At 43.0% G+C, this 13528-nt stretch overlaps 1 protein-coding gene across 1 annotated transcript in view; it reads right to left on the minus strand.

The window, feature by feature from the left end:
• The window catches only part of KLHL6 (kelch like family member 6), a 33837-nt gene that overhangs the window by 12564 nt on the left and 7745 nt on the right, over positions 1-13528 (minus strand). Inside the window, exons 2-4 of the mRNA XM_006016007.2 lie at positions 12288-12453; positions 4277-4726; positions 793-1030 (exon numbers count right to left, since the gene is read on the minus strand). Of these exons, the coding sequence (XP_006016069.1) occupies positions 793-1030; positions 4277-4726; positions 12288-12453 (854 nt within the window). The remainder of the gene's footprint in view (positions 1-792; positions 1031-4276; positions 4727-12287; positions 12454-13528) is intronic.

Below are 13528 nucleotides of genomic sequence, written 5' to 3' on the forward strand. Positions count from 1 at the left end.
TTCAATAGGTTATTAAAACAGCTGCCAGATGCTGCCAGTCCAACCAGCACTTGAACTAGTGAGTTTGAAAAAAGGGTTTGATATTGCATTTCCAATCCCATAAGCAATATATAACCACCTTCACTATTCATCTGGGTGTTCTCTAAAACAAGTAGTTATAGAAGTTCAATTGTTCTCCTGGATCCTTCAAAAATCATGTTCACAAGAAACATTCACACTGCTGGCATATGGACGGACCCTTGGTCCTCAGAGTGGCTTTGGCAATTAACTTTGCTTTCAACAAATGATATTTTTTGGAGTCGCATATAATGCTCTGTTGAAGAGCTCCTGAAAATAGGGTCTTCAGTCATACATGAAATAATTATGACTGCTGTTTACAAACTCTTGACTTTGGCTTATTCAAGCAGAATTCTTACTGGGATGTTCAGAGATGTTTTGAAGTAATAACCCCTGCTTTTATGCTGCATTGGAAGTTTTTCTGTAATTATGGTTTCTGACATTGTTCTGTACTAGCACTGGAAGCTTACCCCAATGTCTGCTAATATAAGCACGCGCTTGTTTGAAAATGTACCCTTCTTACTATTTTAGAGGAGGCTCGGCCTATCCTCCATTCATGGCAATGTATGGAAGGAGCCTGCTTCAGAAGCAAATGCTGAACTCCTCCATTGTCTGAATCCATTTACAAAATAGACTAGGGTGTTCTGTGCAAAAGCTGTCACTGTTTGCCCTCCATTATTTATGATAACCCTGTTTCTCTTTTGCCAGTTCCAGTACCATTACCTTGCTCCTTACCTGATATGTAGACTTCATTTTTTAATGTAACACATGCAAACTCCACCCATTTTTTATTCTCATTCTCTGTTTCCTGTTCTGTGATTGGTAATTTTGCCACTTCCAAACGGCTGCGCCTCAAGGGGTCCAGGCAAGTCACTTCTGCTACAAACTTTTCATCTTTTGTGCAACCGCCAATGATCATAAACACCTCAGACTGGAACTCATGCATCCTGGGCTTTGTTCTTTCTGTAATAATCTGAACACAAGTGACACAGAATGAATACCCAGCATGTCACACCTGTGGCTGAAAACAGCATCAGACCCTAAAATGTCATTAGCTGTCACTTGCCTGCAAGTGATTCAGTTCATTGACCAAGTTATACCTGTGGTACATTGGAAACACCTCCTCAAACACAGCGGGTAGCCAGGAACTACCAATGCAATGCACAAATCTAAAATTCTGAGTTACATTTACAGACTGTGAAGATGCCTGGAACAGTGTCTTTTTCTGTAGACAGGAAAATTGTCAATGCCCTCAGAAGATCTTTACAGTGATCAGAGGCATGATTCTCAGTTTATGGGCATTTACAACAAGCTGGATCTTATCTGCAGCAAAAGAGACATCACAGGCCATCTCTCAATAGGTACTTCATGATTCATATTGGAATGAATGCAGTGGCTGTTACAAGGAAAGCTTGTTTATAAGCTGTAGGGATGCATCCTTTACTTCTCTTGAAATTTCTGCCCTCTCAGAGTACTAGATGGGTTTTTTTATTTTTAATATTCATAGTGTTTCTATAAACTGTCATAAACTATCTAAATTAAAAAGATGGGGGTGCATGCAAATGTAAAATTCCCTTCTGTGGGTTTCCCCTGTATTATTTACTGAATTACAAGGAGTTCTCCCAGCATCTATCACAGAGGATCCCAATTTTTTAACCCCTCTACTAGCCTCAAAGTCACCTTAGCCATCATCATTAGACATGACTTTTGGGAGTCCATCAATTTTCTGTCTCTTGAATATTCAGACACATTCTTGTTGAGTGGATGACACTGTTTACAAAGCAACTACGGCACTGCCATCTTCTATTGACTCAGGCATCCAGATGCTAAAATTGAACACTATTCTCTGGTCTCTAGCAAGACAGTGTTAGGCCACTCATGCTAAGTTACAAGCAGGATGGCCTGAATTGCCAGCTATATCTGGAGTCAGGGTCTGCCTGTGTTTTGTGCTGTTCTGTTCAGACTCACCTGCCTGGGGACTGTATCTAATTCCTCCCTGCTGATGACTGGGTTCTTCCATATCTACCCATGGCATACCTCTGACTACCTCCTGCCTTCTTCTCGGGCTAGGAAAAGTGCACACATACACGTAGAGTTGTGCAGTTTTGACCCCTGCTGACCCTCTTTTCTGGGCCAAGAGATGCAACCAAAGCATTAGTTTCCAGGCAGGAAAGGCAAGTCGGCAATTCCACTTCCTCCACAGCCTATAAGAAGTGGACTGAGCCAGGTCTATGCCTGATGCTTTGTATGTTGCAGGGGTTTGGGTTGTAGCCGTGTTGGTCTAAGGACATAGACAGACAAGGTTCCTTGGGTGAATTTGATATCTTTTATTAGACCAACTCAAACGGTTAGAGAATAGTTATTAAGCAAGCTTTCGGGTTCAAAAACCCTTCGTCAGAGCACACACCAACTGCTGAAGCTTCCTGAGCCTGACGAAGGGTTTTTGAACCCGGAAGCTTGCTTAATAAGTATTCTCCAACCATTTGAGTTGGTCTAATAAAAGATATCAAATTCACCCAAGGAACCTTGTCTGCCTATGATGCTTTGTATGGCACTCTGAATAGTTGTTTAAGCACATGGGTATGGTGCAGAACCATGTGCTAATTAATGAATAAGACAAAATCCTCCATTTCACAATAGAGATTCTTCAGTAACTAACAGATGTAGACATTACACCTTCTCATCCTCCCCCTGCTGGGGCGTGGTGCCCGGGTGCCTGGGTTCCCTGGACAGGTCTGAGTCCAGGACAACTGTGTTTCATGTTGCAGGATGGGGCTGGACACCTGGGTTCACTTTGGGAGTGGTGGGGAATGTGGCCTGGATATCTGGGTTCCCAGGAGCTCCAGATCCTGCTGCCCCCCTATCTGAGCCCCAACACGGGGCACTGCCTGGAGCCAGATGCAGAGGTGCACAGGCATTGGGGGGTCTAGACAGCAAATAAAGTGTTTTCTCCCACACACACTTTTTCTCTTTGTGAGACTCCCATTGATATGAATAGGATTGTTATAAGTGGGACTAAATGTAAAATATTGAATTAAATTAATTCTAATTGACCTGATTTGTCCTATCTGATGTAACACATTTCTTACCTTTTGGATTTACAGAAAGCAAGGTTGTGGACACTTTTAAAAGGCAGGCAATGTCTGAGTTGGAGCAACACTTGCCATAATGAACAGTTTTTTATTTTTTAATATATTTTTTAACATAAGCACAGAAATACCATGTGCTGTCAGTACATCAGTGAATTCTCCCATCCTAACAGCAGTGGTTCTCAAGCAAGGTGCTGTTACCACCCCAGCCAGGTGTAACTGTGTCTGCAGAGCCAAATCAGGAAGTAGGTGTGGACTGGAGCACCCACTCTTGCCACTGCCTTTCCCAGTCTGGTCCCATATGCTCCTCCCAGAAACAGAGGAAGCAGGACAGTTCCATCTACCTCCTTGCCTGTTTCCAGGACACACCTTTGAAGTCAGACTAGGAAAATCTGTGGCAAAAGCAGGCACTTGCTGACCTGGCTTTGCAGATGCAGTTCCACCTGGCTTTAGCAGCAGCGGCAATGGCAGTGCCCATGCCAGGTCACCCCTAAAAGGGTTTTGTGGCATCCTGGTTGGGAGCCACCACCATAGGGTGCCTGTACATGTGCAGGTGCTGCTCTGATGTACTGTAATTACAGCTCATCAAAGCAGACTCAATTGATCGAGTCTGCTGGAGCATGCTAATTAGCACGCTCCAGCAGCCTCCACATTTCAGGTATTCAGCATCCTCCCTGGAGCACATGTAAAGATGCCTTTAGAAACTAGCTGATTCAGAGAGGCATGAGCTTTTGTAAGCAGCAATCTACTTTGTCAGATCTGATGAAGATCAGACACAAATCTGATGAAGTAGTCTGTTGTCTACACAAGCTCATGCCTCTTTAGTTAGTTTCTAACTGGAACCAGTTAGTCTCTGGGTGCATATATATATACTAAGTTGACATAAAATAAGGCAATTTAACTAAGTCAACTTAAATTAAGCCACATTGGAGCATACACACATACATCTTCTTGACATGGGGGCATCCATCTTGTGGCTAAGTCTAGTTAACTAATGCAACTCAAGATAATACACCTCAGAGGTATTTGTTTCTACCACCAAAAGACACGGGAGCATCACTCAGAATCATGCTTTATCAGCATTGGTTCCACACCGTCCCTCCAATTTCTTAAGCATCCTGTTTACTCACCTCATTGCCTGACAGATGGTACATCCTTGCTTCTTGAAGCAGAGGGAAGACATCAGGAGACTGCCTGATAAGTTGATCAGCTTCAACAGTCTCTACAAAATACCAGGGATCCAAAAGCGGTAGCCGCACATGCTCAAGAACAAAGGGCAGAAGAGGGAACCTTTCAGACTCTTTGTAACGAATCCAGTTCATCACTGTCTCAAATACCTGTGCCTCCTCGGTGACGTAGAGGTCATCACTCTTTAGTGTGTTGTAGAGAACATCAGCTGGGAGCTCCAGAAACTCTTCATAGTTTAGTACTTGAGTGAAGTTCTGGATAATGTAGTTCTGGACATGCATCTTCAGGCTATCTAGAGAATGGGCATCAGCCAACCTCAGAATCCCAACACAGTTTTCCGGTTGGAGGGCTTCAGTGAGAAAACTGGCACATGCATCTACCATCCGCAGAAACTGCAGACACAAGGAGCTTGTAAGGTATTGTCCATTTATTATAGGTTTGTATTGTAGGGGCACTTAGCCCCTCTTATGGGACAGGATCCCATTGTGCTAAGCCCTGTAAAAATGTGGGACACAAATGTTCCCTGCCACATACAGCTTACAATCTAAGAGACAACAGGTGGAAATAGACAGTAGGGGAACACAAGAAAAAAATGGGGCAGCACTAGTCAGCGTAACAGGGAGTTGTCATAGCACACCAGCTACTAAAGCACTTTAGGTATCATGGCAAAGAAGAGTTCTAAGGAGGGATTTGATAGAGAAATGCTGTGGTGTTTGGTGTTTGACCACCTCCTGGTCATGAGCAGATTCTGTTCTCATAGCACTTCCCTGAGGTAAGGAAATAACCAGTTTTATAGATGAGGAGCATACAGTTGACTTGCCTAATGTTGCATGAGGAGTCTGTGGGCTAATAAGCTAAGCATTAAACCTGGGTTTCCTTAGCCTTAGTCTAAGCTTTATCTATCACACTATTCTTCTTGCATGTTATTTATTTGGGAAGTAACTTGGTGCTGTGCAAATACATAACTCGTGGCCCCTGCTTCAAGAAGCTTGCAATCTAAATCAGGCAAAAACAATATAGGCCAGACCTACAAAGTACAAAAGCTGGTGGTCATCGAGACCTGATATCAAGAAGTACTGAGCACTTGCTATGCCAGTTAATGTCAGTGGGAGCTGCTGATACCCATCACCTCTAATATCCAGACTGTTGGTACTTGAAGGGCCTTACAGCAGACAGTGAGTTTTAATGAAGGGTCTGTATGAAGGGGAGGCAACCAGCTGGTACACACGGAGAAGGAAAGAATTCCAAGCCTCTGCAGTGGTACATGAAAGAATAAAATGAATTATCTGAGTTTGGAAAGAGAACAGATGGAGTCCTGTGCTGTTCCAGGCCTGACATCTGTGTGCTGGTTTGGTGACAAGACCATCAAATTTAGTTTTCCCTTCTGACAAGAGCCAGATCTGAGCTCTAGAGGAGAAAACTTAATTCAGAGAGCAATTGCCCTTTATTCAACAGTGTTTTAACCAGCCTATAAAAACATGAGCATCCTTTAACTAACATGACCTGAATGAAAAACAATTTTGACATTTTTAGAAGCCTATTCCTCTGCTTTGATGTGTAAAAAGGGCCTTTTCTGGGAGGGAAAGCAGATGGGGCCCAAGATCAGTGCTATCAAATGTTGCTCAGTCGTCCTCCTCCCACAGCCCCTCTCTCTCTGCATGTCCCTGCCTGTCTAATAATCAGCAACAGCATCATCACCACAGAGATAAGCCCTCCCTACTTCTGAGTCCCTCCCCAAGAGCTGCAGAGTGCTTAGAAACTAAAAGTTTCTGTTGTCCCAGGCTCTTGTTCTCTTTCCCGTCTGCTTCAGGCTGAGGAAGAAAAGAGCTGGTCTCCCTGGCCTGACAAACGTTCATTACCTCCTGGCATGCAGGGGATAAAGGGCCCCCCTCTGTCTTTCCCCCCTCCCCTCCCCAAATTTCCATTTCTCTGTAGGCAGGAGCAAAGGTCTGGGAAGCAAAGAAGAGGGTTCTTCCCATAGCAGTCTTCCCTAGCCCCTACACTCGAAAATCGTTTTAGCTCTACTGCTTTGCTTCTGGTAGAAACACCCACTAAGTTTATGTGACAGACTTTCCAACATTGCTGCCAACAGTACATCTCCACCTGTGGGAGCTACAACGGAAGAGTTAGCATAGACAAAGCTCACACAGCTTCAGACCTTTCTACCTCTACGTCTTCTAGCCTGCCAGGTGAGAGCAGAATTAAGTCAGGTGTACAGCAGGTGGCTGCTAACTTTCCAGTGTTACACCTGGTGGGGAAATTCGTAGCATGGAAGAAGAAGTTTGTGAATCCCTGAGCTCAGAGTCTGAGAATTTCATTCTCAGCATAGAGCCCGAGCTTGTTGTTATCATACTGGTGGATGGGTCAGGAGGCAAGACTGGCCATTGGCAATAAAAATTCTCCAATCCACTTTGAAAACATGTATTAGATTAAACAAACCATATAACATGATTTCCAAGTTGACAGTACCCTTTAAAGGAAAGGAAACAATTCTGGAAATAAAGCAATACAACTACTGATGGGATTCTTAGCTTTTGTTCATCACCATTATATTTGAGCTAATCCAGCCAATCCAGCTAATCTCCAAGGGCTTTAAAATCTATGGGTATTTTGCCACTGCCTACAGCATGAGAAAGATAGCTGCTAAGGGCACGTCCATATGAGCATAGACATCCAGTCTGTGGTGCCACACACTACACATGCCGCATATGCAGGCGTTCCCTGTACTGCTACTTTGCAGGGAGCCTGGCTGACCGGGGCCTGGCTGACCAGAGCCACACTGGTGACTGGCTAGGCTCCGAGTAGCCAGATCACTGCCGCTGCTGCTGCAAGAGGCCCCCAGCATCCCAGGTAAGGTTGCTGGGCCCCAGCACAGGTGCTGGCCCCAGCCTCCCCCACCCCACCCAAGACAATTTTCCCCCCACCAACCCCACGTGCAGGGGCATGTGCAGTGGCAAAAAGCAACAACATAAATTTGTGCTGCCGCTATTTTTGCTCCAGCAACTGCACACCCCCTATATGTGGGGATGCAGTCAGTGTTTATCTCAGCAAATGGGCAACCCTTTATGAGCAAAACTGATTGCTGGTGACATCTCATATCTTACTTTTCCTTGTCTTGGTGATTTAAAATGAAAGTAAGATAAAGGTGTTTCAGCTCATATCCTGTTAGGTACAAAATAAAATTCACTAAACTTAATAAAAAGAGACACTCTGCAGTAGTGGGGGAAGCATCCTTAATTTTTTCTGTCCATCATTAACAAAATGGCCATGTTAACGTATTTGGTCACCAAAATGAACATTGCATAACTGTAATTATAGGGGAAAGAGAGAAGTGAAACACAGAAAAGCCATTTTTAAATGCTGTCTTATTTAGAGCTGTTTCAGTAATTAGAGTATAGTCTTCTGGTCAAATCCGTGTCCTGTTGACACTTTTAGACTGTTTACCAAAGTTGAAATGCAACAGGCACTGGTTACACGCTACCTAGTTCCTGTTTTACATTTACATGTGGTCAAGACTTTAGAGAAATGCAACTGACTGATGAACAAGGGTGCACTAAAAATCAAAACACTATGGTGGTTGCTACTGCTGTCATCCCATCAGTGTCAGAAACATGCAATAGTTCCCTTCTAGATTTCTGTAGCTTCCATTCTTCCTTTCCCGTCCTAGTGCTGTTGTATTTCTAGTTTGAGCTCCCAGTTTCTGTTAATACTAGTACTTTGCACTTACAATAAAAACCTTTCCTCTGAGGATCTGAAAAGCACTTTGTAACTACTCCTTTCCTCTATGACATGAGGCAGTATTATCCTCCTTTTGGGGATGGGGATAATGGGGCACAAAGATGATGAGTACATTTACAAAGATTGCTCACCAAATCACTCAGAGCTGGGATAAAACTCAGGACTGATGATATTCCCTCCTTTGGTCTAGCCACTATACTCTGCTTATATATAATCGATTATATACAGTATCCATATACAAATTGGCTCTACCTTTTTAGTAGAAAAGGTGTCCAAGTGAATGAGAAGAACATAAGGGCACTATTAATTATGCTTCAGTTATATTTATTGACATAACACTGCAGAAATATGTGGTCTTTCTGCAAGAAGCAAATCTCACACCAGGGACAGGCTTAAGTATAAAAGTTCAAAATTATATTAAGTGGGAATTTCTCCTTTTCATAGTTCCATATCCCCATGCTTTTTCCTCTCCCTGTTGCTTCAAATCCCACTGTCTGGATTCCCCAGTTTCATTAGAGATTTAATTTTTAAAAGAATCCAACTAAACATCAGTACCACCTTCTTGAGGATGCTTCAGTTAATCTTGCTGTGCCTGAAGATTAAGTGGACACAAGAGATAACAAGTATCCTCAGCCTCCTGGGTTCCTCCAGCTGTGCACTGATTACCTTGGGTACATTTTCAGTCTGTGGTGAGAAACTCACTTCATTCCACCCCAAGCATTGTGTTCCTTGAGAATGATTTCCTTAGTAATTAGGCCCTTCTCATCCTAATGCTCCTTATAGCACAGAATCTTAAGGCAGAAATTCTTTGCCTGCCTGGTTCAGTCTTCACTTGGCCTTACCAATCAATAACATTTTAAGTTTTTGTTTGTTTCTGCTTTATCCCAGGGTGCCTAGCAGAGTAGCGCCAGCAGCACAGCCTTTCCTGGCCAGAGCCCATATAAAAGGAGGGCCAACTGGCTGAAGATTTCCTAATTGCTTTGCTTATGCAGAACATGCTAGACCAGACCTTGCACCCTGTCCTAAACCAGCCTTCCATTCTGGCTATGGACAAAGCATATCCAGTCTCAGGAGGAATGGCTGATTCCCAGGCTAATCCTCTAATCATGGCTGAGGAAATAAAGCACAGCCAGCGGCCCTTTATTGTGCTAGTTTTTGGGTGAGGCTATAGCTATAGGGGCCATTAGCAGTAGCAAATACATAGGATACACCCTACACACAGCAGCCCCAGAACGGAGTGTATTGGACAAACCCCAGGCTTTGGCCCCCTCAGTTTAAACTGAAAATATGTATATTTGTGTACTAGCTCTTGTTTATCCAGAACTATCCATCTGTCATGATGGTTACAAGAGAACTAGTATCAGCCTAGAATATTGCTTTGTTGTGGTGAGTAACCATTTCCAAACAAACATGGCTACTTAGTGCTAGGATGTAATCACTGTTGCCATCCGACTGGGACTATAAAAAAGTAGGCGTGTATACCCTAGAATCTAGGGTTTAATGCCCTAATAATAGGTGCATAGGGATAACTACAGCAAATTATATTAGAAAAGGTTTTCAGGAGAAGTAACTATCTTCACATTACCCCTTATTCAAACGCTGGTTTATGCAGAACAATCCTGCTGTGATTAGAGCATTCAGAGAAAAGAAGACCTGGCACCTCAGTATATTGGATGCTTTATCAGGTGGTTCCGGTATCCCAGCCATGGAGCTTCTAGTCACAGCTGGCACTAGACTATCTATTAGGACTGTGTGAAATTTTGCTGGCCGTTTCATTTTGACACTGTTTCGACTCATTTTGAGGTCAAAACAGCAAAATCAAAACGAAACAAAGGGCTTTGAAACAGCCTCAAAACAAAACTAGGCTTGTCGAAACATTTCAAAAGTCAAAACATTTCAACCATAGTAGAAATGGCGATGGGACGTCAGTCCAGCTGGGCTGAGTTTCCATTCCCAGCTGGATAGGGCTGGGGAAAGGAAATCAGCCCAGCTGGGCTGAGTTCCCCTCCCCAGCACCACCATCAGGCTGGGGACGGGAAGTTAGTCCAACTGGGCTGAGTTCACATCCCCGGCGTAAGATCGGGCCCCAGCTGATTTAGCGAAATGTTAAAACAGAGTTGAAACAGCCTCACTGTTTCAATGAAGCAAAACAGAACAGGTGTTTCAAATCAAAATGAAATTTGATAGAAAACGCTGTTCCGTCAAAACCTTGAAACTCAAGGCAAAACAGAATGGTGCCATTTCACACAGCCCTACTATCTATAACCTCAGTGAGAATACTGTTTTCTTTGCATCTACACAGCAGCTTGCTTCCCTGTTAGCTCTTTCCTACCTCTTAGCTATTCTAATGGAAGTAGATAAGACACTTAATCTAAGCCATGCTAATAAAGAGGTGTGATGCATATTGCTTACAATTAAAAGCCAGCAGAAGCCCTAAGGCAAGTTTTCTGCTACAGCATAAAGATGCAGCTAAGACACTGGAAGCAGTAACAAGTCATTGTACATAGAAAAAGGGTGTGGCAGATTTCAAAGGAAAGAGATTAATAAAATGACACCAAAAAAAGAGAAAAGAATAAATTTAGAAAACGTGGAATGTTGTGCACTGTGGCATGTTAACTGCAAATGTGAGAATAACTGGATTTTCTGTTCAAAATCCAGAAACTGAAATAAAAAGCCATTTACTTCAAGTCAATTCAAAATAGACATTTCTTAAAATTTTCATCGTCATCAAAACCACAAAAAAATTGTTTGGATTAAAGGAAAAATTTGGTTTCAGATTCACACATTTTAAAGCTATAAAAGTTTTAAAGTAAATTGAAGGATATTTCTAACCCAAATGTTGCTTTATTTGGAAAACATGAAATACTTCACCTTGAAAATGTTGAAAGGAAGCATTTGTACTTTTTCAAATGTTTTTGCTTGTTTTTCAGCAATGACCACGTTCTCTGCCAGTGCTCCCTGTTTTCAAAATGGGAGGGGGAAAAGGAAGCAGAAGGAGGTCATTCTTGGAGCTCCACAGCTACTGCTGAAGGGTGGCATGGGTGAATTGGAGCCCCCCCTCCTGCCCCAACCTCAAGGGGGCTGCAATACACCTGCCCCACCCTCCAGGGAGGGGTTGAAAAACCCTCAAACTGAACTCCCTCTGCTCCCTTTTCTCCCTCCCATTCTGAAAACAGTGACAGGCTGGGAGCTCCACAGACATAAGTTACAAAAGACACTACATTTTGTAACATCTTTATCTGATACCTCATGCAATGAGTGGTCAGATTTTCACCCAGTCGGCCATTTTTTAACTGTTTGCAGCTGTGCACTTGTGTTTAGTCACTGCTTTTTGTGGTCAGATCAAAAATTGTCACTTCTGTCTGCACCCAGAATTTCTTAAAGATTGACACCAATAGTTAGTACTTCGCCTTAAACATTTCTGTTTTTCTTAAAGGCCTCTGCTTTTCTTAAAGGCCAACTCCTGAATTCAGCTGACAACATCAGAATCTCCAATTTTATTAAATAACTTTCAATGCCCCCGCCTAGTGTCAAAGAAACTCCTGAAAAGTGACTCCAAGGAAACAAACATCAGGAGAAAAAGAAATAGTACATAAAATTTGCCATGTTAAAAACATGGGGTTTTTTTATTTAATCTGTTTGCCATATTGGAATGCTGAAAATGTTAATAAATTGTTCCACTCAGGCCTTGGAGTATGGGAGAGAGTGGATAGGATAGAGACCTTTTATCACAATTAAGTTAACTTTTGTGTATGATAGTCATTTCAGGGAGCCCTTCATGACTAGCGCCTGCCTCCAGAGTAATTATCAACTCCCAGTATCCCAAAGGGCAGTAGGTTAATATAATCCTCTAAGTTTTACATTTGTTTGATTCATAGGTTTTATGCTGGAAGGAACTGTTATGATAGTCTGAGCTGACTCTTTGCATAACATGGGCCTTGTATACTTTCCTCTGAATCAGGATCCCACTAAGAGTGTATTACCACAGCCTTTCAATCAGCACATTCATATTCTTTGGGACAGAGATTACCTTTTTTCTCAGTATTAACACAATGCAGCTATTATTTGTGCCACTATAAAAATAATATAAAGCAAGAGATCTTTGGGAAGATGACAGATCAAAGAGGTAAGCAGGGCATTGACCAATGTGCTGAACTATAGTGTCCTGTAAATGTGCTTACATTATCCGTATGTTGAAAGTACATTTGCACTCACCTGGAAAAGGCTGGCCGCTTCCAAGACTTTCTGTACATTTTGCTTTGTGATCAACACCTTGCTGGTGTAAGTATAGTCCAAGAGTATTTGCATGGTCTCTGCATCAACTCCTTTAATTATGATTTTTTCTTCATACTTCTCTTTTAAATCATTGCAAAACATGGCTCTGAAAGAAGAATCATTCAGTTGTTGCTATGGCCCAGGAAGCACTAGGCATTCTGAACAACTTAATTATGCAGATGTAACCTTGTGGCTAGGAACAGATGTTGCATTTGTGCTGGGACAAGTTGTACTTGTGTTTGTCCTGGAACAAAAAAGTCCAGAGATTGGCATGTACACACATTGCTCTTCCAATCAGGGGTTAGTTAGCAGCTAAATGCACTGCCACTTTTCTGCCATTGTTTCCTGGGACAACCATTCAGGCATGCTTTGTGATGTCCTGGGACAAACTGTTAGCACTTTATCACAGACCCCTTCTTAGGGTTTGTCCTGGGACAGTGTACATGAACATCTGAACAATTGCACTTTACCCCAGAATAAAATTATTTCACTCAGGACAAATGCAATGTCTGTCTGTAGCCTGTGAGTATCATTATGTCATCTCAGTGCAGAATCCATTCTCTTGCTTTGTCTTTTACACAATTAACACTGTAGCAAAGTTTCAAAGAACAATCTTTGTCAGTTGCTTTCATATTTTTTAATGTTGAATCTGACAAAGCAAATTTACATTTGTTAGTGCAAGGAGCCCACTTCAAGGAGCACCTGATGAAGTGGGAGTCAGCAAGTTGGAGATATGCTATATATTAGGGGTGTGCAAAGCGGGCCTTATTTGATTCAGATTCAGCCTGAATCAGGGACAGTGATTCAGTTCATTGATTCGGATCACTGTCCCTGATTTGATTTGGCTGAATCCGAAACTGAAGATTCGATGCTGATTCAGACATAGCTTTAAAAGTTTTATCTACATACCTTGAGGTAGCAGGCATGGCTCGTGATCACTGCGATGCTGGGGTGCATGGAGTGTCCCACAGGAGTGCAGGGGGGTCCTCCATGTGCTTGGCGGTGAACCTTGAAGTGGACTGGAAGTTCTTCTGGTCCACTTCCAGGTCTGCTGGGGAGCATGCTGGGGGTCCCCACTGTGCCTCCCCGGCTTGGCAATTGGCTGCAGGGGGACCCCGGGTGCCTCCCCAGACCTAGAAGGCACCAGTCGCTGAGCCAGGGGAGCGTTGGGGGGGGGGGGG

This window comes from Alligator sinensis, unplaced genomic scaffold (genome assembly GCF_000455745.1).
Source record: "Alligator sinensis unplaced genomic scaffold, ASM45574v1 scaffold237_1, whole genome shotgun sequence".
Lineage (NCBI taxonomy): Eukaryota > Metazoa > Chordata > Crocodylia > Alligatoridae > Alligator > Alligator sinensis.